The sequence below is a fragment of the Tachypleus tridentatus genome, chromosome 2 (genome assembly GCF_004210375.1).
Source record: "Tachypleus tridentatus isolate NWPU-2018 chromosome 2, ASM421037v1, whole genome shotgun sequence".
Classification (NCBI taxonomy): Eukaryota; Metazoa; Arthropoda; class Merostomata; order Xiphosura; family Limulidae; genus Tachypleus; species Tachypleus tridentatus.
Window position 1 is genome coordinate 130073069 of NC_134826.1, and position 23813 is coordinate 130096881.

General features: G+C 34.2%; 1 protein-coding gene across 10 annotated transcripts in view; it reads right to left on the reverse strand.

Moving 5' to 3' along the window:
- LOC143245101 (uncharacterized) overlaps positions 1–23813 on the reverse strand; it is a 48694-nt gene that overhangs the window by 10233 nt on the left and 14648 nt on the right. For 7 of the 10 annotated variants that reach the window (XM_076490986.1, XM_076490981.1, XM_076490987.1 and 4 more), the window contains exons 5-8: positions 22068–22152; positions 14556–14612; positions 14214–14246; positions 3456–3525 (exon numbers count right to left, since the gene is read on the reverse strand). In XM_076490986.1, coding sequence (XP_076347101.1) covers positions 3456–3525; positions 14214–14246; positions 14556–14612; positions 22068–22152 — 245 coding nt within the window. The remainder of the gene's footprint in view (positions 1–3455; positions 3526–14213; positions 14247–14555; positions 14613–22067; positions 22153–23813) is intronic. The other 3 variants (XM_076490989.1, XM_076490985.1, XM_076490990.1) reach the window with 1 other exon arrangement.

Below are 23813 nucleotides of genomic sequence, written 5' to 3' on the forward strand. Positions count from 1 at the left end.
CAAAGCCAAAGAGGAGAAAGTTAGGTTGGATCCAACTGAGAGCAGTGTTGATAAAAACATCCAAATGAACAAGATATTGGGTAAGAATAAAAAAGGCTTTTCCAATTTATATAACCACCCTACCCAAGATGCCTCCAGGAGAAATCAATGGGTATGATACGAGGACTCCTGTTTAGTTTGAGCTAACAGAAGCCAGTCATCCATGTAGTGATAGAAGAGGAACCATTTAATGTATGTAAATGTCATCTGAATGCTTTGAGAATCAAACAAAAGATATATAGGGTTTAAGCAAGCAAAGGGTAGAGCATGAAATTGATAAACTACCTTGTGATGAATGAACTAAAGATAGCATATCAACTGAAGTGATATGTAGGTAAGCATTTGTTATGTTTACCTTGATCACCCATAAACTTGGAAAAAAGTCCACCTGATAAAAAATTTCCTGATAAATCTGGATATAACTAGAAATTGATTGAGGTAGAATCAAACGATCACAGAAAGTTGGTCTCTGGTTTTCTTGGAAACTAAAAACAGACTGGAGTAGCATGAGTGATAGATTCAGTGGAAGAAGTTCTTGTATCTTTTCAGAGAGATGCTGACTGTTAGTTGGATCCAGGGGCAAGGGATAGGAACTTCGACTTGGAGATAATGGAGGAGGTGAAAGAAATTGAGTGACAAGTTTGTCTGATAAAACTTGAACAACCCATATATTTGTTGCAAGAAGTTGCCAAAGGTGAACAAAATTGGAGAAGTGAGTGCCCACTGGACCAGAACCCAGTGAATAGTCACCAGCACTGCTGGCAACGTGTCCATCTGCACTGAATAAAATGAGGGAGTAATAACAGGTAAAGCCTGAAAAAGAACTAGTAAGGGGCATGTCTGAGCTTAGAATGCAACAAACAATCCACTGAAAATAAAGGAATAGTATGCTGCTGCACCAACTCCACACAGAATTCCAAAGTGTTAGGAGAAGGTGGTGATAAATGAACATGGGACAGAGAAATTACAAAGACAGATATGCCAACATAAAAGTAATTATGGAAAACCAATCACCTGAAAAATCCTCAAGGTTATTGTGGACTGCCTATAAAAAAAAAAAAAAAAAAGAAGAGGTAAACAGTACATAAGTACCATAAGAGAGTAGATAGAGAAATACAAAGGTAGGATAAACAAAGAAACCAATTAGCATCTGCCCTGATTAATAAGCATTAATCATGGTTATAACTTCCAAGGTTTATATCATACAAAGTGTAGCAAACCTCACACTGGTTTATAAGTTTTAGGTGAGTTCCAAGAAATTTCAGCTGGCCCAACAATAATGACAATACAGTAGTGCTTTTGCAAAACAAGTACTATTGACTCTTACACTTGCAAATGTTCTACAAATGTAGTGAATAGGCATGTATTTTAAAACACAAATTTAACAGTATAAGTTGCATGCATTTCTAAATATATATTTAAGTGAAACAAGCATCAACACCAAAATAAATATGAAACAGAAATCATAACATGGGAAGAAATCTTTGGGCATATACAGGGTAACACTGTGAAAGACATATATTATGAGAACAAAGATGATGTACCATTTAAGAAATTAAAATAACTTGTTTTCTACATATTATATAATCCTTTAGCCACAAGAAGTCCTCCATTTAGGAATATAAGAAGCCAAGTACTATACTGTAATGCTGATATTAGCTTTTAAGTATTTAGTCATTAATGTTCTCTAAAACTAAATGCTTTCTAATGCCATGAATATGTTTAGATTAACATATTGTAAATTATTAAAAACAAAATAACATTAATATTATTTCATCATTTTATTGTGAAAATTCTATTTTTTAAAATTCCCAACTTAAATATCGTCCTAGTCAATATTCTAGTTGAGAGCCTTTCTTTAAGTGAACTTTAATTCTGAGCTTACTTATGTCTTATCTAAGCCCACAGGTAAATAAAACATTTTCTACTGTTTTCAGATGGTCAAGTAAAACTACTCTGCACTACTTTAAAAAAAAAAAAGAAGCCATAATTATCATTTACATATTTATCTCAGTAATGTCCTTCATTCATCTCAGTAATGTCCTTTGCTTTTAACCTTTCCTCTATCTTTCCTTTTTTTTTTTTAATTCCAGCTCTTTGATAGAAAGTAATACAGAGAACGGCTTTAGGTCTGAAATATTTGTTTATACCTAGTTCAAACTTTATTTTACCTCAGCTACAACACTTTTATATTTATTTTACATAAAAAAATTAATCATGCAAAGTAAACAATTTTCTGATTTTACTGACTGGATGTCATCTTCAAACTTGATTTGTGTGAGATGCCAAAACAGGAAGGCAAACTTTTAGGTTATTTACAAACTTCCTTGAAGGAAATAAAATTGTAAATCATAAATACTTTTTACAGTCTACTGATTTGTTCAGTTTTTATGTTACATTTAGACCACTTACTCATTCATTAATAATGTGTGTTTTATACCACTTACTCATTACCCATGATTAATTTGATTAATATGTTTTATACCACTTACTTGTTACCCATGATTAATTTGATTAATATGTTTTATACCACTTACTCATTACCCATGATTAATTTGATTAATATGTTTTATACCACTTACTCATTACCCATGATTAATTTGATTAATATGTTTTATACCACTTAATCATTACCCATGATTAATTTGATTAATATGTTTTATACCACTTACTCATTACCCATGATTAATTTGATTAATATGTTTTATACCACTTACTCATTACCCATGATTAATTTGATTATGTTTTATACCACTTACTCGTTACCCATGACATTTTACTGTCATTTTGTTTTGATACACATCTACAAATTTGATTCTCATAAAACGTGCAACAAAATCTTTAAAAATTATAAAACTCTTAATTTGAGAGAAACTATCAAAAAGAAAAACACATCCTAATCAAAATGATCACGTCTTCAAAAGTAATTATCTCATACAAAATAATTTCAATCAGTTGCATTCTGAATTATAAGTGCTCAGAAAAATTTAAGACAATCACATAAGACACTTCTATCAATCTCAATCAACATACCACATGTACATATAAACAACACGACTTATTGCAAGTCAGATCTGTCCTAGACAGTGTTCACTGATCATCACCCTATCCTTCATACTGTCATGGGTTTTATTTAAGTTACTAATGTTGTACTGTTGAAAACAGATAAGAAATAAATGTAGTAACAGTCTGTAAGAAAATTGTTTTAGGTATGCAAGTTAATACAGTTCTAAAACACTGTTTGGATTTCCCTGAGTAAAACTTTAGTTTTTAATGTATCTCCAATTAAAAAATCTAGGTTTTACTTACAAGAAGCCTTTACAATAAATTAAATCATATATATGAATGCACAAACAATGGTATTGTATACTTAATATTGACCTGTATCTAACAAACTTTTTTTAAATAAAAAATACCTTAAAACAGGTCCATCACTTGTAGAATCAGCTGCCTGTACTTCTCCAACAACTTTACTCTTTGATAAATCTCATGTAATAAAAGTAGTAAAAATATATTAATCCAGACAAGGATTAGATACCTATAAATGATACCCAAATCTTTTATTCACTGGTTAGAAGTCAAAGAAAGATACACTAACAATAACATAAAAACCAATTTTAATTTAGTACGTGTAACAAAAATCTGAACATCATTCAAACAAGTATCAATACAAACAAGGGGTTCAAAAGGTTAACAAAAAGCACATGCAGTAACTCAATAAAAGTGCCAAGAAAAAAATACAAGTTAGCTTTCAGGGCAAAGAAGATGCTAGAACCTAAGGTTACATAAAATTACCTCTGAATTTTTCACTTTGGTCCTTATAATAGTCAGGTGACAATTACGATGTAGTCTTTTTCATAACTGTGGTGCATTTGATGATTCTCCTGATACATGTTTTTTAACCAAACTAAAGTTTTTGTTAAATTATCAGTCCCTATTTACTTTTCCAATGTAAATTATTGAAACGTGCTATTTTTTAACCTGTTAAACATTTTCACAAACATTCCTCGTGGTTAATATCTTAATGTCAATCACTCCAACTGTTTAACTCATGACAGACCAAGCAGTATGAAGTGACTTTTTACAAATGTGATTTATGAAATATTTTATAAAACATTTCAAAGTTGTGCATGTAGATCTAAAAAAATATCTTTTATTAATTACCTTTAACAAAAATTTAATACAAAACATAGATTTAAAACTTGATTTTGACTTCTAGCACTGTTTACTACCATTTATACTATTAGATTTTATTTATGTTTTTAAAATATAGCTTAAAAACTAATCAGAATATTGGTCATTGTTTAACCCTGTCCACCAAGGTATTTTTTACTGCACATGACACAGTTTTAGTATCTTACATTCAAAATTTATTTAATTACTTGTTGTTTATATTATACCAATTAGAATAGCATCAACTATTAATCACTGACTAGTCATATTTTAATAGTATACAAGTTTAACTTTTAATTCTGCAAAGCAATATTTTTAAAATTCAAAATTTCACCTAGTGTGACACAACACATTTTCTCTTAACATGTCACCATCCCTACTTTATCCATCATCCCTTGAAAAAGTACAAAATTAAACTTAAATATATTCTAGTTTATTTGGTTACAGAGCAATTGAATATAAAATCAGATCCATCCTGCTGCACCCTCTTGTCACCTCTTTCAGAATTCATCAATAGTTCACTCTTACATTTAATTCTGTATTACCTATAACCAATAGAAACACAAGGTTTTCATCTATCAAATGACGTATAACATTGTTTTGAACAACTGAATTTCAATTTCACTGAATAGTATGAAAATCATTCCTATTAGAAAGCTAATGAAGAGCTTGGATGAATTTGTAACCACTTTTGTCAGAGAGTTACAAAGTCAGAAAACTTTTGACACATAAGAATTTTTTTTCCTTTTGCATGTTATTAGTCTATATTGTTTAGGGCATTATTTAACCCTTTCACAACAGGTCAAAGTCCATGTCATCATGTTTGACTTGCATTCAAAATTTTATTGAACTACTATTTTATAAACTTATGTCAATAGGTTTGGAATCAAATTCTAAATTATAATTCAATGTTTACTATTATATACAAGTTAATTTGTTAATTTAAAGGTAAATATGAAAATAACAGACCTAGATTTTAGTGAGTCATGTGATATTTTCAATGCAGCACTGTTTAGAATTAGATGTTTGCAATTTCAAAATACTTAGTCTATATTTTCACAGAAATTATAAACTAGAATTACCAATAATGACAAGCCAGAATACAAAATAAGAACCTTGTATCTTTTTATTTTGCTGAGATGTGGTTTATGTACTAAATCAAACACAGTGGCCCCCATTCAAATCTTTCCATTTTTGAAAATGGTCCCTTATATACACTTACTTAAATATGTGACATTTGAATAACCAATCAACAGCTTAGAATGTCCTCCTAGTGGTTTTCTCAGCCATTTTAATCTGTCAATCTAGATTTCAAGAAAGTAGGTTGCTTTTTTAGTCTGTTCGAAGTTTCATGTTTTTTAAACCAAAATGCAGCTTAGTAAAATCATAGTGGAATTCAAAGGTATCTTCATAGTTATTTATGATTATTTTCATTATTCAACTGAATATATAACATCTAAAGAAATTTTGTTTAATATCCTCCATGTGCAAAATTTTAAAAGGCTCAACAACCCACATCCATCAGCAACAGAGTTCAAAGATCATAGCTAGAAAAAATAATTGTTTGCTTTACTTCTTCATTGTTATACACTAAGAAAAATGACTTTCATAACTTATTTCTAAATAGTAATACTCTATATACATATATATAATAATTAAAATGTTACTGATATTACAAAATACAAGTTCACTAAAACACAGCTAAGAAAGGAAAGTCTAAAGGTCAGTTTTATAGTATTGGATAAAGTAACACAAATACACATGCACCTCATCAATGCAAGTTATGTAATGTTAGCTATGAGACTTAAGCTACTTAGACTAGTGGTTTCCAAACTGTGCACTGTGGTACTCCAGTTGTGAAGAAACAGAAATACTGGAAACATGATAATAGTTAACTAGATTTTGGTTTTACTTTAGTAGATGTCAATTATGAAGAGTGTCTGCAGTATGTATTACGTCTACAAGTTTTGACTCCAGAATGCATACTTCCAAGTAAAATAAAATGCCACTTAGAGACATATCATCCTAACATGGCTGGTAAATCCTGTGATTATTTTGTCAGAAAGTTAAAAAAATTGAGAAAACAAATAGCTACACTTTTGAAACAAGCATTAATACCAAGCAATGCTTTACTAGGATCCTATAAGGTGGAATATAGAGCAAAAAATGTAAAAAGCCTCACAACATTGCAGAGGAACTAATTTTACTGGTTGCAGTGTATATGATGAATATTACTCTTGATGAATCTGCAGGAAGACTGCTTTCAAAAATGCTTTTATTCAACACTACTATCAGTCAAAGAATCCAACACATGGCTGAAGACCTCAACCACTAGCTAATTGAAAAAATGAAAGGGAAAGAATTCAGGGTTACAGCTGGATGAGGCAAAGGATAGTAACAAGGATGCTCATTTGATTTGCTGCACATGGTTCGTGGATGGTGACAAAAATGTGGAAGGCTTATTCTTTTGTAGAAATATCACTGCAAATACAAAGACTCAGGACTTGTTTGAGATCCTTGAAACTTTTATTTATAAAAACAACTTAGGCTAAGTGTGTTGCATCTGTACCTATGATGGTCACTATATGTCCAGCTGTTATGGACGATTGCAGACACTCGTACAAAGCAAAGCTCTTGATGCACTGTGGACCCACAACATAATCTACAGGAAAGCCCTTACGCCAAAGCATCTGGGTCATCCACTGAACTTAGTCTTGGAAAGCGTGCTGAAAGTGGTGAACTTTATAAAAACTTGGCCACAGAAGGTGAGATTTTTTTTAAAAACTATGTGAAAATTGATTGATTGATTGATTTAGTGTTTTATGGCACAAAGCAGCGAGGCTATCTGCGTCAAACATCCGTAAAAATGTAAAAATAAAGTAAAGTAGTAAAAGACATAAAAGGAAATGAAGGTAAAACGAAAAAGTATAAAACCAATGTTGACACCTAGTCTACAACGTTAAGAGAGAAAGCAGAGTATAAGAAGTTGTAAGGTATTTACTCTAGCAAAATGGTAATGATCATAACCCGCCAGGAAGACTAACAGATAAGTTCAAGAACCATCGTCAGTCACCTGAAGTTGGCCTTTCCAGTCCTGGTTCTGGGTTATGTGTCATAGCAGCTATTATCAAAATGTAAAAGAATAGAAGTTTTAAAAGACACATAGCAAAATCGTAATAATGATTAGTCAAATGTCCAGTAAAAAGATAAAAGTCAAGTAAATGGAGTAAAATTTGTAAAAGTAAACGTCTAAAAGTTGTAAAGTAACTCTAAAAATGGTAATGATCAGCAATGTAAAACCCAATGGTGACATCCAGTCTACAAAGTTGTAAAGTATTTACTCTAGCAAAATGGTAATGATCATAACCCGCCAGGAAGACTAACAGGTAAGTTCAAGAACCACCGTTAATCACCTGAAGTTGGCCTTTCCAGTCCTGGTTCCAGGTTATGAGTCAATATGGCCAGTACTAAAAGGTAAAGTAGTAAAAGTGTGAAATGATATGCAGCAAAAGTATAATAACAACTCACCAGGACGACTAACGAGTAGTTCAAACAGTAGCGTTAGTCACCTGAAGTTGGCCTTTCCAGTCCTGGTGTTGAGTTATTTAATGTTCTGGCCATTGTCCAATGTCAAATTGAATGAGAGAGATTAAAACTATAAAAAAGAAACCACAATTAAAAAGGTATAATGAATAAATATGCAACACTTAAATGAGATTAAAAAAATTAATGGCCATTAAAAAATTAAAAACGTTATCAAGGTGGACAGAGTCACCATCACCAATAACACTGTCCAATGTTACAGATTGACCCTGGGAAAAAATATGTTTAAAATATTGCCGTCGTTGAGAATTGTAACAATGGCAAGAAAGTAAAACGTGGCTGATAGTGATTTGAGTGTTACACAAACTACACATTGGTGCATCAGTTCCAGATAAAAGAAAATGATGAGTTAAAAAACTGTGACCAACGCATAGCCTAGTGAGAACAACTTCCTCCTTCCGAAATTTATGGAAGCTAGATGGCCAAAGTCCAATATAGGGTTTGATTTGAAAAAGTTTGTTGTCGCGTTTCTCACTCCAAGTGGACTGCCAGCTGGCACGGAGCCGAGCCTTGAAGACAAGACCATAGTCCATGTACGGAATAGGCACAGTGGTGATAGTGCCGGAGCAGATAGATTTAGCTGCCGTGTCTGCAAGCTTGTTCCTGCGAATACCAACATAGCTTGGTATCCAGAAAAACTGGATTAAAGTAGCTGTTAATGAGAAATGGGCCAGTGGGTTTTGAATATCAGCGAGAACAGGGTGTGAGCCAACGTGTAGCGATTCCAGGGTCAGTATAGAACTAAGCGAATCAGTATAAATAGTGCAGTTGGAGTACTGCTCAGCTGCAATATGATCCAGGGCAAGAGATATGGCATACAGTTCAGCAGTGAACACAGAAGCTGTAGAAGGGATTCTGCGCACAACTACTGAACCACAGCAAACCATAGAAGAGCCCACTGAATTACCTGATTTGGAACCATCTGTATAAATGGGAACTGAATGAGTGTTTGAAAGATATTCATTGAATAAAAGATGGTACTTCCAATATGGAGTATCTGCCTTTTTTAGGTGACTGAAAGAAAAGTCACATTTGGGGGCTGTAATAAGCCATGGTGGGATGGGCCGACCTGTGGAATCTGCAATGTTATCCAAGGACAGACCCAATCCATCCAATTGCGCCTGGATGCGAAGGCCAAACGGAGCAATGACAGATCGTCTGTTCTGAAAAAGTACTGCCCACCGAGGAAGGAAAACACATTCCCAGGTGGGATGTTTTGGTAAGAAACGAAATTTTGGAGTATATTGTAGAGATAGTTGCAAATGGCGAAGGTGTAGAGAAAGTTCATGAGATTCAATGTATATGCTTTGAACTGGAGAGGTACGGAAAGCCCCAGTGCAGAGTCGAAGTCCTTGGTGATGAATGGGGTCCAGCATCTTTAAGGCCGAGTGTCTGGCACAGCCATAACCATTGATCCATAGTTGAGTTTCAATCGAATAAGAGCACGATATACCTTTAACATTGAACAGCGATCTGCCCCCCAACTGGTAGAAGAGAGGACACGGAGGATGTTCAGTGCTCTTGTGCATTTGACCCGAAGCTGCTTTAAGTGTGGTATAAAGGTCAGTTTACGATCAAAGATAAGCCCCAAGAACTTGGTCTCCGGGACCACTGGCAGCAAAACTTCACCGATATGAAGTTCAGGATCAGGGTGAATACCCCGTCGACGGCAAAAGTGTATGCATATGGTTTTAGAGAGAGAGAAATTAAAGCCGCTTGCCAGAATCCACTTCCGCATTACCCATTGAGGGCAGTTTGTAGTTGCCGCCAATATATCTCATGTTTGACGACTGACATGAGATGTGAAAGTCGTCGACATACAGCCCATTTGCAACAGTGATGGCATTTATCTTTATACTGAAAAGTGTGACACTCAATACACAGACTTGAGGGACTCCAAATTCCTGTACAAAAGAATGGGAAAGTGTCGAACTCACACGAACTTGGAATCTCCTGTCCATTAAAAAATTTTTAATAAACATGGGTAGATGGCCACGTAACCCATATGTATGGAGGTCTCGCAAAATGCCATACCTCCATGTTGTGTCATAAGCCTTCTCTATGTCAAAGAATATTGATACAAGATGTTGGCGGTTGAGAAAGGCTTCTCTGATAGATGTTTCAAGACGAATTAGGTGGTCTGTGGTGGAGTGCTGTCGACGGAACCCACACTGGGTGGGTGAGAGGAGGTTGTTTGATTCAAGGAACCAAACAAGATGAGCATTAACCATTCTTTCTAAGGTCTTACAGAGACAGCTCATCAAAGCAATTGGACGGTAGTTTGAAGGAATCTTGGGATCTTTCCCTCGCTTGGAGAAAGGTAAAATAATAGCCTGGTGCCAGGCATCAGGAAAAACATTCTCCTGCTAGATTCGGTTGAAGACAATCAGAAGGACATCAAGAGAAGCAGGAGATAGATGGTGCAGCATGACATAATGAATATCATCAGGTCCAACAGACATACAGGCAGACCGATGAAGGGTCATTTTCAGTTCCACCAGGGTAAAGGGACAATTATAGTCAAAGAAACAGTCAGTTCGAAAGGAAAGAGGTGATTGCTCTGCCCGAGTCTTGATGGCCAGGAAGGTGGAGGAACAAGCAGAAGTGCTAGATACCCAGCAAAAACTTTCACCTAGAGTGTTAGCGATGCTCCGGACATCAGTCACCTCCTGACCATCAAAGAGTAAGATCGAGAGGGGGACAGAATTGTAGTGCCCATTAACCTTCCGAATCCTGTCCCATATGATGTTGGAATTGGTGGTAGAAGATATGCTAGTTGTGAACTTAATCCAAGATTCCTTCTTGCTTTGACGTCTTACCCACCTAGCATGTGCACAGGCCCGTTGGAAAGCAAAACGGTTTGAAAGTGTGGGATATCTACGAAAAGTATCTCAGGCCCATTTTTGAGCCTTCCTTGCTAAGTGGCAAGCAGGATTCCACCATGGACGAGGATATCGTGGAAAACGTGTCGAGGTTTTAGAAATACACTGAGCAGCTGCTTGTATAATACAGTCAGTTACCGCTGCTACACAGTCGTCTATTGATGGCTGATTTACGATGGCAGAATCAGGTTCTGCGAGAGCAGTGAAAGTGGACCAGTCTGCCTGATTTAGCTTCCACCGGGGCACGCAGGTAGGGTGGCATCGACCACGGCCAGTCTCTCTCAAAAGGATCGGAAAATGATCACTGCCTAGTGGATTACTGTCAACCCTCCATGAAAAATGGGAGAATAATGAAGGGGAGCAAACCGAGAGATCAATCGCGGTAAAGGACTGACTAGGTGCATGAAAGTAAGTGGATGAACCAGTATTGAAAAGAGAAAGATTGTGATCAGAGAGCATCCGCACTACAGATCGACCCCATCCCATCGATAACAGCAATTCCCCAGAGGGGATGATGTCCATTAAAATCCCCCAGGATTAGAAATGGAGATGGCAACTGTTCAACGAGAGCATCAAGGTCTGATTGATCATATGTCTCTCCAGGGGACAGGTACAGAGAACAAACAGTGATGGTATGACCCAAGGAAACACGGATGGCCTCCAAGTGTGTGTTGAGTGACAAAGACAGGGTGGGCACATGCTGATCAACCAACAGTGACACCCCTCCATGTACTCGACCATCACACAACCTATCATTTCTGAACAGAGAAAACTGCGAAGAGAGACTGTATCAGCAGATTTAAGAAATGTTTCTTGTCAAGAAAGACAAACAGGATGGTAGGAAGCAATCAGCGTTTTAATATCATCCAGATTAGAACGTAAACATCGACAGTTCCATTGTATCAAGGTGGCCATTTTTAAGAACAGGTAGGTGAAGTGGCTGGAGAACCCTTCAGTTTACGACCACATCTTTTTTCTTTACTGTCTTTAGTCAGAGAAGGTCTATCAACCTCCATGGATCCTGTCCTGGGTCGAGTGGGCAGGTTTTTGTTATTGGAAGGGGAATCCAGTGACTGAGGACGCGAACGAATAATTGTTTTGTCTCTTGTGGTGGGAGAAAAAGATGTATCAGAGGAAATGCCTGTATTTGAAACTGAAGGACGTGGATCTTGAGGTTTGTTGGAAGGTATGGGAGGAACAGAGATGGGTGTGGAAGTCGATTCATCAACCTTTTTCACCACGGAGGTCAAAAGGCTTTTCATTTGTTTTGAAAACGATTCTCTTGGAGGCACAGAGAAATCTGTCTGCACTCCCACTGTAGTTGTGGAATGAAGTGCAGCAGCATATGTCCGAGATGGAGTAGTGGACAGCAATTTAAATTTTTTGGAGGATCCATTGGAAAAAGGAAAAATTTCGGTACCCACTGACCCCACCCACCATGGAGCCCTACAAGGGGACGAATTACAAAGTCATGCAAGGACAATGCAGCAACACCAGGGTTTCGTGAGCACTATACCCAAACACCAGCATCAGGCACAATGTCCACAACACCCGTTGAGAACTTCCAACACTGGTACTTGGTTGACTCTAGCCCAAGTGGACCAGCCGATTGACCCAAGGGGGGACCACCCAAAGGCTGCCCGTCTACAGGAATTCGAGGCCAAAGTGGTGTGTTAGGGTTGGATCCCTCAACCACCAGGATCCTCTCCTCCCCTTCACGAGTCGCTACGCATGGCAAACACGTGGGTGGATGTTTAGATCCCAGAGAAGGTAACCAGACAGAACAGAACCTTCCCTGGGAGGTCCCCTCACCATGTACAGGAATCCACACCGAGGGGCTGTGTGAAAATATGGGATCTGAACACACACACATTTGTTGTACAACTGTAGCTTATGATGGCTCTCCCATGGAAATGTACTGTCTCATGTGTTCAAATCAGGACAGGAACTCCACTCTTATCTCAAACAAAAAAACCATGAACGTGCTAAAAACCTCTTGTACGCTGATTTTTTGTCAAAATTAGCATACTAGTGTGATATCTTTCAAAAACTGAATGTGTTTTTTTATGGTTATTATGAGATAGGTCATTTAACAGACATCAAATAGTTATGGTATAGAAAATAACAAAATATAAAGTCTTCCTGAAAACACATTTGAAATGTATTTAGGCAGTTTTATAGATTACACAAATATTTGAGGTTCTGGGACAAAAAAGTTTTTAATCATAACATGAAATCACTCTGCACTCAGACCAGTAACAAAACAGACTTAATATTTTCAAAATCAAATCTTTAGGAAAATATTTAATCAAAAAAACTAATTTCTTGTGTACAAAAGGGTTGTAGCCTTTTCTAAAAGTCTACCACATTTTGTGAAGATACACATGCTATATCAAAAGTCATAACATTTTGTGAAGATACACATGCTATATCAAAAGTCATAATGCAAATACTTAACATATGCAAATGTACTTGAGCATATTATACTGAGCCTATTACAAAAGGGTTAATTAAATAAAAATTAATTGGTACACTGTAAGTAGTATACAAAATTAGGATTAACTCTCTTTGACAATCAAGAACATAAAAAAAAGATTTGATAAGTATATTTTATTACATTATTATTTATTTTATCTTATCTAACCTGAAGAGTCTACTATTTCTACATTTTGGTTATTTTTATAATGGTAAAGAATATACATTTTCAAAAAATAGAAAACATCTTACTCGAATCTTCTTTTTATTGTCTGGAAAAATTGCCAATTACACTTAACTTTTATATATATATATACTAATGGTAGTGGTGCACCAAATAATTATTTAAATAAATAATCCATCATAGAACACAGAATAATAACATGCAAAAAGTAGACAATGACCAATAACTGTCACAATTTTTATTGTTTTCTAACTACGTAAGTGTAACCATAACAAATTCAAAGTTAGTTGATATATAGGGTCTGATTTCTATTTGATGACTCTGTAGTCAAACAAAATTGAAGGCTAAGAAAATTATGCTTTACTTGAGTGATATTTTGTACTTCCAGAATGGATGCCGAAAGAAAAAAAATGTCATATTTCTCACACCATGGCAAATTCAGGATCTCTATTAAAATATTGCCTTATAAAATTATGAATGTAAAACTTGCATACTATAAAAATATACTAATTGATACAAGATGAACAAACAAAAATTAGATGAACTAAATTTTGAATGTAACTTAAAACCTTGTGACAAAAACAATAAAGGAGGGTTAACAATGAATTACTCCATGTTAAATCTTTTAACTTTATAAGTATTGTTAAATTTGATCTTGTTATTTTACAACAAAGATGATGGTTGTTGCAATGTAGGCAAACCTGAAATCTCGCTATATTAAAAGTTTTAAGAAACAATAATTTGTCTTTCACAATATGTGTACTATGATAAAAATTAGAGAAAGACAGAACACTTTAACAACCATAGTTTTTAGATGCACATTTCTCACCTTGTTTATCAATATACATACAACTTACCTTCAGGTTCTTTAATATTTTCTTTTTCTGTACCTAATGAAGAAATTATTTTTTCAACTGTTTCAAAATAAAGTATTATACATTATACCTAAATTTTAATTTTGTGAATTTTGTTGTTAATTTAATTTTTTTTTAAAACGTGAAGGATGGTTGTTGCTGTATAAGAATATACCAAGATCCTGTTATCATAAAAGCTAAGAAAAAGACAGAATATCTTTTTAAATGTTTTCACTATTTGTTGCATAAGAGAATTTGAGTAAAAGTACACACAGAACATCTGAACAACTACAGTTTCTAGTTTCACGTTAACCATCTTGTTTAATGATGTACATATAACCCTACCTTCCGGTTCCTTGATATTTTCTTTTTCAGTGCTCAGTGAAGGAACCATTTCTTCAGCTATTTCAAAATAAAACATTACAAGCTATATATAACTAAACAACTCCCTTTATTTATGTATATAATCAGCATGTAATGACAATAACTAAATTTACACATACCGTAACCATTCAAAAATGTAAAAATCGCTTGGAACTTTCATCATTTTAAATATCTGTTTATGAAACCAGTTAAAACCTACAGTTACGCCAGAAAGTGTTTGTATTTCTGTGTCCCAAGTGGTTTTTTGCTCATAACTTAAAAAGTATAATGATTAGGCTAATAGAAGTATAATATAAATATTATACTAGCATCTACATAAATTTTTATGTAAATTAAACGACAAATAAATTGTTTATAAACAAATAACCAAAAATAGGAGGAGCAGAAAGTGTTCGTACATTTCAGAACATGTGAAAAAAACTGATATTCCTGTAAAATTTTGTTTATTTTGGCAAATAAATTACATTATACCATTCCAGAACTGGACACTGGGTTCATAATTATTGGAATTTAGCCAGCAAAAAATTTACTTCCGGCAATTTAGCGCCGTCTCGGTCATTCTCTGCTTGATCATTATGGCAAATAGAAAATGACTGTCCAGTGATTTAAAAAAACTGAATTATTGTAAAATACAAGTCTCGTGTGTCTCTTTCTAGCATTACTACACAACTTAATGTGCTGAAACCTACTGTTCAAAGCAATAATTGCCAAGTTCAAGCTTACAGGATCAACTGCTAACCTCCCTCGTTCCAGACACCCCACCCAGAGAGAACCAAAGGAAGGTTCTCAGAAAAGTTAGTAGGAACCTTCGTTTAACACGTAATAGCATACAAAAACTGGTAAGGGAAACTGGGGTTGAAGTAAGCACCTCTACAGTTATGAACATGTCATGCTCTTCTGGGTTCAAAGCATGCCGTCCTCGTAGAACTCCATATTTAAAGCCTGTTTATTTAGAAGCATGATTGAGGTACGCAAAAAAGCATGTAAATAAACCCTTTACCTATTGGAAGAGTATTCTTTGGTCAGATGAGACTAAAATCGAGCTTTTCGGTCACAAAGATGTTCGCTATATTTTCCATAAGAAGGGGGGAATGAAATATTCCAAAGAACACCGTCCCTACAGTTAAACACGGAGGTGACTCAATCATGCTATGGGGTTCCTTCAGCTCTTCTGGTGTAGGCAACCTTCACCACGTCAACAGAATCATGAAAAAAGAAGAGTACGTTGATATATTAGGCACTTATATCAAGAACGATGCTCGGAACTCGCGGCTTGGGCGTCGTTGGATCTTCCACCATGACAATGATCCTAAGTACACATCAAAATATTGCAATCCTGGTTGCAGAGGAACCATATAAGCATTCTGGAGTAGCCATCACAGTCACCCGATCTCAACCCAATTGGAAATGTTTAACATGAGTTGAAGACTAGAGTTCATCAGCGTCATCCAAAAAACTTGCAAGAGTTGGAGGCTGTCTGTAAAGAAGAATGGAAGAAAATACCAGTTGAATACTGTCAAACAATTATGGAGGGCTATGAGGAGAGATTGCACCAAGTAATTCACATGAAAGGCTACACAACCAACCATTAAAGTAGACACACAAATACTTTCTGCCCCTCCTATGTTTGGTTATTTGTTTATAAACAGTTTATTTGTCATTCAATTTACATAAACATTTATGTAGATGTGTGTTAGTATAATATTTATTATATACTATACTTCTATTAGCCTAATCATGATACTTTTTAAGTTATGAGCAAAAAACCACTCAGGACACAGGGGTACGAACACTTTCTGTCATAACTGTATATCATTATACACTAGAGAACTGCCAAGAAGTATGGGAGATTTCAGGAAAGACCTAGTTTAGCAGGTACATCACAATAATTATTTAGTTTCTCAAAGAGATGTTATATTTTATGGTAGAGTTTAAAATAATTCCCATACAATTCTTTACAAATCTATATAAATAATATACATGTGTATGTTGTCAAGAACATTACTCTTAAATTCCTCAATCAACCGTTACAAATTTCCATTCTGTGAAGACAAATTTTAACATTTTTTTTTTTATTTTTGGAAGTTATTTGACTTTTTTTGCACCTCCTTTAACCAATATCTTCCATTTCCTGAACAAAAGTTGCTTTTTTATTCTGGGTTCCTTCTTGTTTTCAAACACAGTAAACAAATGTAGAACACTACACAAATATCACAGTGTAATCTAATAACACCAATTTCTTTCAATTTCAAAGTATGTGTTTTATCATAGCAAGGCAACTTCGGGCTATCTACTGTGTCTGCCAAGAGGAATCAAACCCATGATTTTAGTGTTGTAACTTCAGACTTACCACCGTCCCACAAGAAGACATTTCAAACTAAAAAGCTATTGGAAGCATGTAATACACCTTCGTGTGCAATCAGCTACTAGGCTATCTGTGCCAAACAAGATGTGGTGTACTACAATGGTACATGGAAATTAAGGTAAAAATACGTAAAATGTGTAAAATTAAGACGTGCCAGGAAGACCAAAGCATTAAGTTCAAACTTGCTGTCAGTCACCTGAAGTTGGCCTTTCCAGTCCTGGATTCAGGTCAAAATAAAAATTAAAACATGTAAAAGAAATCATGCTAAAACAATATATTGTCCAATAAACACCTTAAATGAAGTTAAAAAGACCAATGGCTCTTAACAATGTAAAAACATGAGTGAGGTGGCCATTATCACCTATGACACTGGCTGATGTCAAGGGCAAACCTACCTTAAAAATATGTTTAAAATGTTGTTGTCATTCTTGGTTATAATGATGGCATGATAATAAAATATGTACAATTGTGACCTGAGTGCCACACAGACCACACATTGGTACATCAGTACCAGATAAAAGGAAGTGGTAAGTTAAAAAACTGTAACCAATGCATAGTCTAGCCAAAACAACTTCCTCCCTTTGATCTTTACAGAAACAAGATGGCCAAAGAGCTAAAGAAGGCTTGATTTGAAAAAGCTTATTATTTTGTTGCTCACTCCAGATCGACTGCCAACTGGTGTATAGTTGGATTTTGATAACTGGACCATAGTCCATATATGGAACAGGGACAGTGGTGATAGAGCCAAAGCAGATGGACTTTGCTGCTCTGCCAGCTAGCTCATTCTCACAAATACCAACATGACCTGGTATCAAAACAAACTGGACAGAGATAGATGGGCCACTTTCTTTTGGATATTGATAAGAATAGAATGATAACTAACATGGAATGATGTCAGGGCCAATAGACAGCTGAGTGAATCAGTATAGATCGCACAATTCGTATATTGCATAGTTTCAATATAATTCAAGGCAAGAGAAATGGCATACAATTTGGCAGTGAACAGAGAAAGTGTAGAGGGGATTCTGTGTGCTACAATTGAACTGTAACAAACCATAGCAGAACCTACAGAGTCACCTGATTTTGAACCATCTGTATATATGGAAATGGATGGATCATTTAAAAGATGTTCAGCAAATAAAGAGCAATATTTCCAATCAGGAGTATTGGCCTTCCTTGGATGACTCAACGATAGGTCACAGTTTGGGATAGTCACTGAGGATAAAAAACACAACCCCATGTAGAATGCTGTGGTAAAGAGTGAAGTTTGGAAGCATACATAAGAGACAGTTGCAAACAGTGAATATACAGAAGGGGTTCATGGGACTCCACATACAAACTTTGGACTGGAGAACTACGAAAGGCCCCAGTGCAAAGCTGAAGCCCCTGATGGTGATAGGATCCAACATTTTCAGTGCTGAGGTTCTGGTAGAACCATAAACCATAGACCCATAGTCAAGTTTGGATCGGATAAAGGCACAATAAATTTTAATAATGGAGTATCGATCTACTCCCCAAGAGGTGGAAGAGAGGACACGGAGGATGTTCAGTGCTCTTATACATTTGATACAAAGTTGCTTGATATGGGAAATAAAGTTTAACTTACAGTCAAATATAAGAAATAAGAACTTTGTCTCATGAATGACAGGAAGTACAGCATCACCAATATGAAGTTCTGGATCTAGATGAATACCCTGTTGGTGGCAGAAATGTACACAAACAGTTTTAGAGAGAGAAAGTTGAAAACCATTTGCTGTGGTCCACTTAAGTATATGATTGATTACAGTTTGTAGCTGCTACTCAATAAACCTTATGTTTGATGACTGACATGAGATGTGGCATGTGCAATCAGTGGAAATATGATTATGATGGAATATCCAAGGAAAGTTAACATGAAAGAATAGGCAAAGGGGTTTCCAAAAATTTACAAAATAAAAACAAGAGGAAATCCTCAATATTCACAGCTCTTGAAGTTCTTTTAAAAAGTCAGGATTACAGTAAATTAATCTATGAGATTTTGGGTGTGGTTTAATCTCAAATTGGTCAAGAGATGATGGAGCTAGCTGTAAGCTAAAAGTTTGTATCTGGAAAAACTGAAAACCATTTCATGAGCTGTTATGCTGACACTAATTAGAAATTTTTTTAAGTATTATTTTTTATTGTCAAGTAAAATTGTGTTTTTTATAGCAAAGCCACATCAGGCTACCTGCTGAGCCTGCTGAGGGGAATTGAACCCCTCATTTTAGCATTGTAAATCCATAGACTTACTGCTGTACTCGCGGGAAGGGGGGAGCATAAAAGAACGACCCTCTTTGGTGAGGGATTCGAAACCCGCGACCCTGAGATTATGAGTGAAGTGCCTTAACCACTTGGCCATATCAGGCCCTAATTAGAAATGAAAAGATACTGTTTTTCACTTCTAGCTGTCTTTACATCAATCTTTAGAAACTATCTTTCAGGATATCCCAACTTCTGCTTTTTAATCAAAAGAATGTTGCATTTGTCTTGGATCTTGCTGGAAACAATTAGATCCCACCTTATTTACACATACACACACACTTAAGATGATGTTAGATTACTAATATATCATAAAATCTTCACAAAAGAACACTAGCTTGCATGTTGAAACTCAGACGTGATTATGATGTACAATGTACATCAAACAAATGCTGGTTAGTATACAATTTAAACCCATGATAGCTTATCAGTCAGTTGAAATGTAGTGAAATCAATTCAATGTAGTGATTCATAGACTCACTTTAAATAAAACACTGCTTTCTGCAATCCCCATTTCTTTTTTTCGTATTTTTGAAACCACAATAATATACCAGAACAGAAAGTCTCATTGGTATTCTCTGACTATCTTTCTCACAATGAAATTACTTAACTAAACTACATGAACATTAGTACTAATTTGCTAAAGTCTCTAGATTCAGCTAGAAAGAATTATATGGGTTGTGAAATCTCAACTTTTGTTATAAAAAAACACTTAATATACTTATTTTTGTGTCTTAGAATTTCAATATTTTTTTATTGTCCATCAGATAGTTCCATTTCATAAATGAAGTTAGTTTCGACTTTATTACTTTATTGAAATTTCTTGACACATTTCTTGGGGTACTTTGTTGATTGCAATAGTCATAACTTATGGTTAAAAATCACAAAATGGTCAAAACTGATAAAAATTTACTGATGACCCAAATCCTTATTTATCAAAATGGTGCCACCAATACCTTTACCAAGCCAAGCATTACGATTTTTTGCTAACACAGTGTTAACACTAGCATTTTAATTTATTTAGTCTTGAAGTCCCTATCACCTTATTCATCATTGAGAAAAATTGGGTTCCCTTATTTTAAAATAAAACAAAGACAGGATTTCTAATTCTATAATTTGTTACTTATTAACTGTACTAACAACTCTTCCTACACCATACTGGTTTGCCCATAATGGGTTTTCCATCTTCCACTAGGTCCTCCTCATTGGGTAATACACAATTTCGAAGATATATGGCAACATAAAATGGTTTATTTCTTATTAAGCCCAAAGCCACAGAATGGTCTGTCTGTGCTCTGCCCACCATGTGTATTTAAATTCAATTTTTCACTGAACCAACTGATGTAGGGTGGGAGGAGCAATGTCAGATCATTTCTGCCAACAATACCACAGCAAACAGTATAGATGTTGTAGCATCAAATCAAAGTAAACTGCTAACAACATATCTTAATTCTATTAAAAACTATATGATGCTATCAAGTAGTAAGTGAAAAATATAAAAGATAATTTTGGTCTGGTTCTCTGTGATGCATATAAAGCAACTGTCGAGAATTTCCGATATTATAATTTATGCATAAAAAAGTGTTACAATGTGAACACTGCAATGACATTCTTGGTTAAGATCAGTTAATAACTAAAAATTAAGTTTTTAATATATAATATTTTGTTTGCATTTTTTAAATATGATAAATTATAATAATTAATAAATGAAGATTTGATTCATCTGAATAATTAGGCATTGCCTTAATACAGAATTTGCTAAACCTAAAACAATGCTGAATTAATGTCTTGTCACAAGAAAATTCCTGTGGATTTTAAACAAACATAATTTGAGACAAAAACATTTTCAGCAAAGAAAATAAATAAGGAAACTATAAAAAACATCCAGATATGTAATTTATACTGATGTTGAGGATATAGAGATTTCTTGAAGGCAAACAGATGCTTAAGTGATAAATATATATATATATATATATAAATAGTGCAAAATGAGTGGGAACAGCAGACAGACAGAGCAGCCAAGAAAGTAAAGTCACAGGTAGTAGATATTCAGCCAAAGCAAATTAAACAAAGTTAACTGCCATAGGAACAAAAGTCCTAATGGTTAACACTGGCCTACCAATTAATAAGTTATAGGAAAATTAAAAGTTTTAAAAAGATAAGAGGTATAGTTTATTCTGTCAAAGTGAGTTATAAAGTAACTGTACCAGCACAAGTATACTCTGACAAAAGGAACAGACAATATATAAAATATAAGGACCAGACAATTACTGGAACAAATAATATGTGAACATGGTAATTCTGGCTATAATCATAAGTTAATTATTCATGGAATACTAGAGGGTTAGAAACAGAGAAAAGTAGTTCATGTTGCCAGTTGAAATTCTAAAGCAATTGAACAGGCCTAAATAGTCTTTTGAAAAGAAAACTATATATAGTGCTTATGCTATGATCTCTATAGTGTAAAATATTTGTTGTACAAACATTTAACTAGTTTGAATATATCTAAACACACACACACATTTTAAAAACAAGTAGTATGTTTGTTATTTTATTTTTGAATTTATCTCTAACAAGTCAAAGACACCTACTCTTGAAGAATCCTTAGCCCAACACCCATATTATTGAACCAATTTACTAAATACTACTATTCTATATAATTTTACAAAAGTGCAAGTCCATTCTTTTGACAACAGAGTTAGAATTATTACTTATTCTTAAATATTGAGATCTGATAAACTGGTATGGCCAATGACATCTCAAACATGCTTTCTAATTCAAATGTGTTTTAAAATTGTGTAAATGAAAGATTAAAACATTCTTAAACTCACAAGATAAAATGTGAAGAATACATTTCTTTGACATCACTTCCAGTTGTTCCTTACATAGCAACTTTAACTCCTCAATTGGACATTTCTGGAACAGAAGAAATTTAAACACTGAAAACTTTCAAATCAAATATGTCCTAATAGAATTATACAATGTTGTAGGTCATTTTTTTACTATCCAATAAAAAAATAACAATAAACTGGCAACCTGCACTTACATTTACCAATCACTTTTCCACATATTTCTGTTTAAAGTTATAACAATACAAAGTGAAATATTAGGAAAAAAAATATAGAACCATTAAAAATAACTATAACACTAAAGTTGCAAGGGATTTTGAGAAAGAAATAGTACAATTTAATTATAATAACCAAATGACACACAATGTTGCATGTTAAAAAAGAAACATTTAAGCCTTAAAATGAAATTAAAGCACATGACATAGAAAAAATATCATGCACATATAATAACAAGAATACCTTTAGTATTTGTTTCACAGAAATCAGAAATCTAAGATTTTCTCAAAAATACAACTGTTATGATGCAGTTTCTTTTTTTACTCCAACACATACACTTGTACGTACATACCTGGATGTTAATGTAGACATTTTACAAACATATTCAACATTACTTTAAAAACAGATATACATGCATGTACATTGTTGGATATTCATATAGATTTTTTACAAACATATTCAACATTACATTACCCAAATTTTCCCTCACAAATACTTTAGTGATCTTATATATTCTGATAGTCTTATAAACTATACTACACAAATAAACTTTTATACAAAAGTGATGTCATGTTTATAATACCTCTGAAAAGAAAATTTAAAAAAATTCACAAAAACATCATACACTTCCTTTTCCTATTAAAACAATATAACCACATTGTTCAAATTAATAGATTTAGGATATGTTCATGGTTTGATTTATTATTGAAGCACAGTTCAGCCCAGGTAGAAAAATATAAGTTCCCTTACATATACAGGTAATTCTGACTGTAAACCTAACTAATATTGCTCAACTTGGTGTCACATTCTGCAGTAACCAAGCAATTACTTCAATGGTGCAGCATGGCCCTCATGCACCATATGGTAAAGGTTGGTTTGAATAACAGTAGCAATCTGTCTAATATTCAATAAAGTATGATGGTTGGTGGTCACTTCACATCAATACCATTATCAAAGACAACACAAGAATTATGTTCAGAATTACGCATAATCAGTCATATAACACATATGTATATTAACTTACCAGAATAAAGTACTCACTTAAAATTACTGAAGAATATGGCAGAGTTAACCAAAACACTAAATCCAAGACAATGCTGTGTACATTGAGTTTTAAAAATCCCTAGAAAAGATGCTTCACAATATTTATTAGTAAAAGTGTTAGTGAATAAGCATTGTTTCATGTGACCAAATGCAATGAGTGGAACCTATACGACAGTCCAATAGGAGAGATTATACCAGTTTCTTATGAAAACATAACACTATTATTACTGGCATTCTTACAAATGTTTTATTTCAATAATATACATTTGTGTTGTTAGTATACTATGTTTTTGCCATAAAATATATACCGTGTTTCTCCGATTATAAGACCTAGTGTGATTTTTGGGGATAGTTTTAATATAAGCCCTACCCTTAAAATAAGCCCTCGTTAAGAGTAGCAGGAAGAGGAAAGAAATAAAAAAAAATTAATTTATTAATTAGTTTAATAGTTAGTTAATTAGTTTGTTT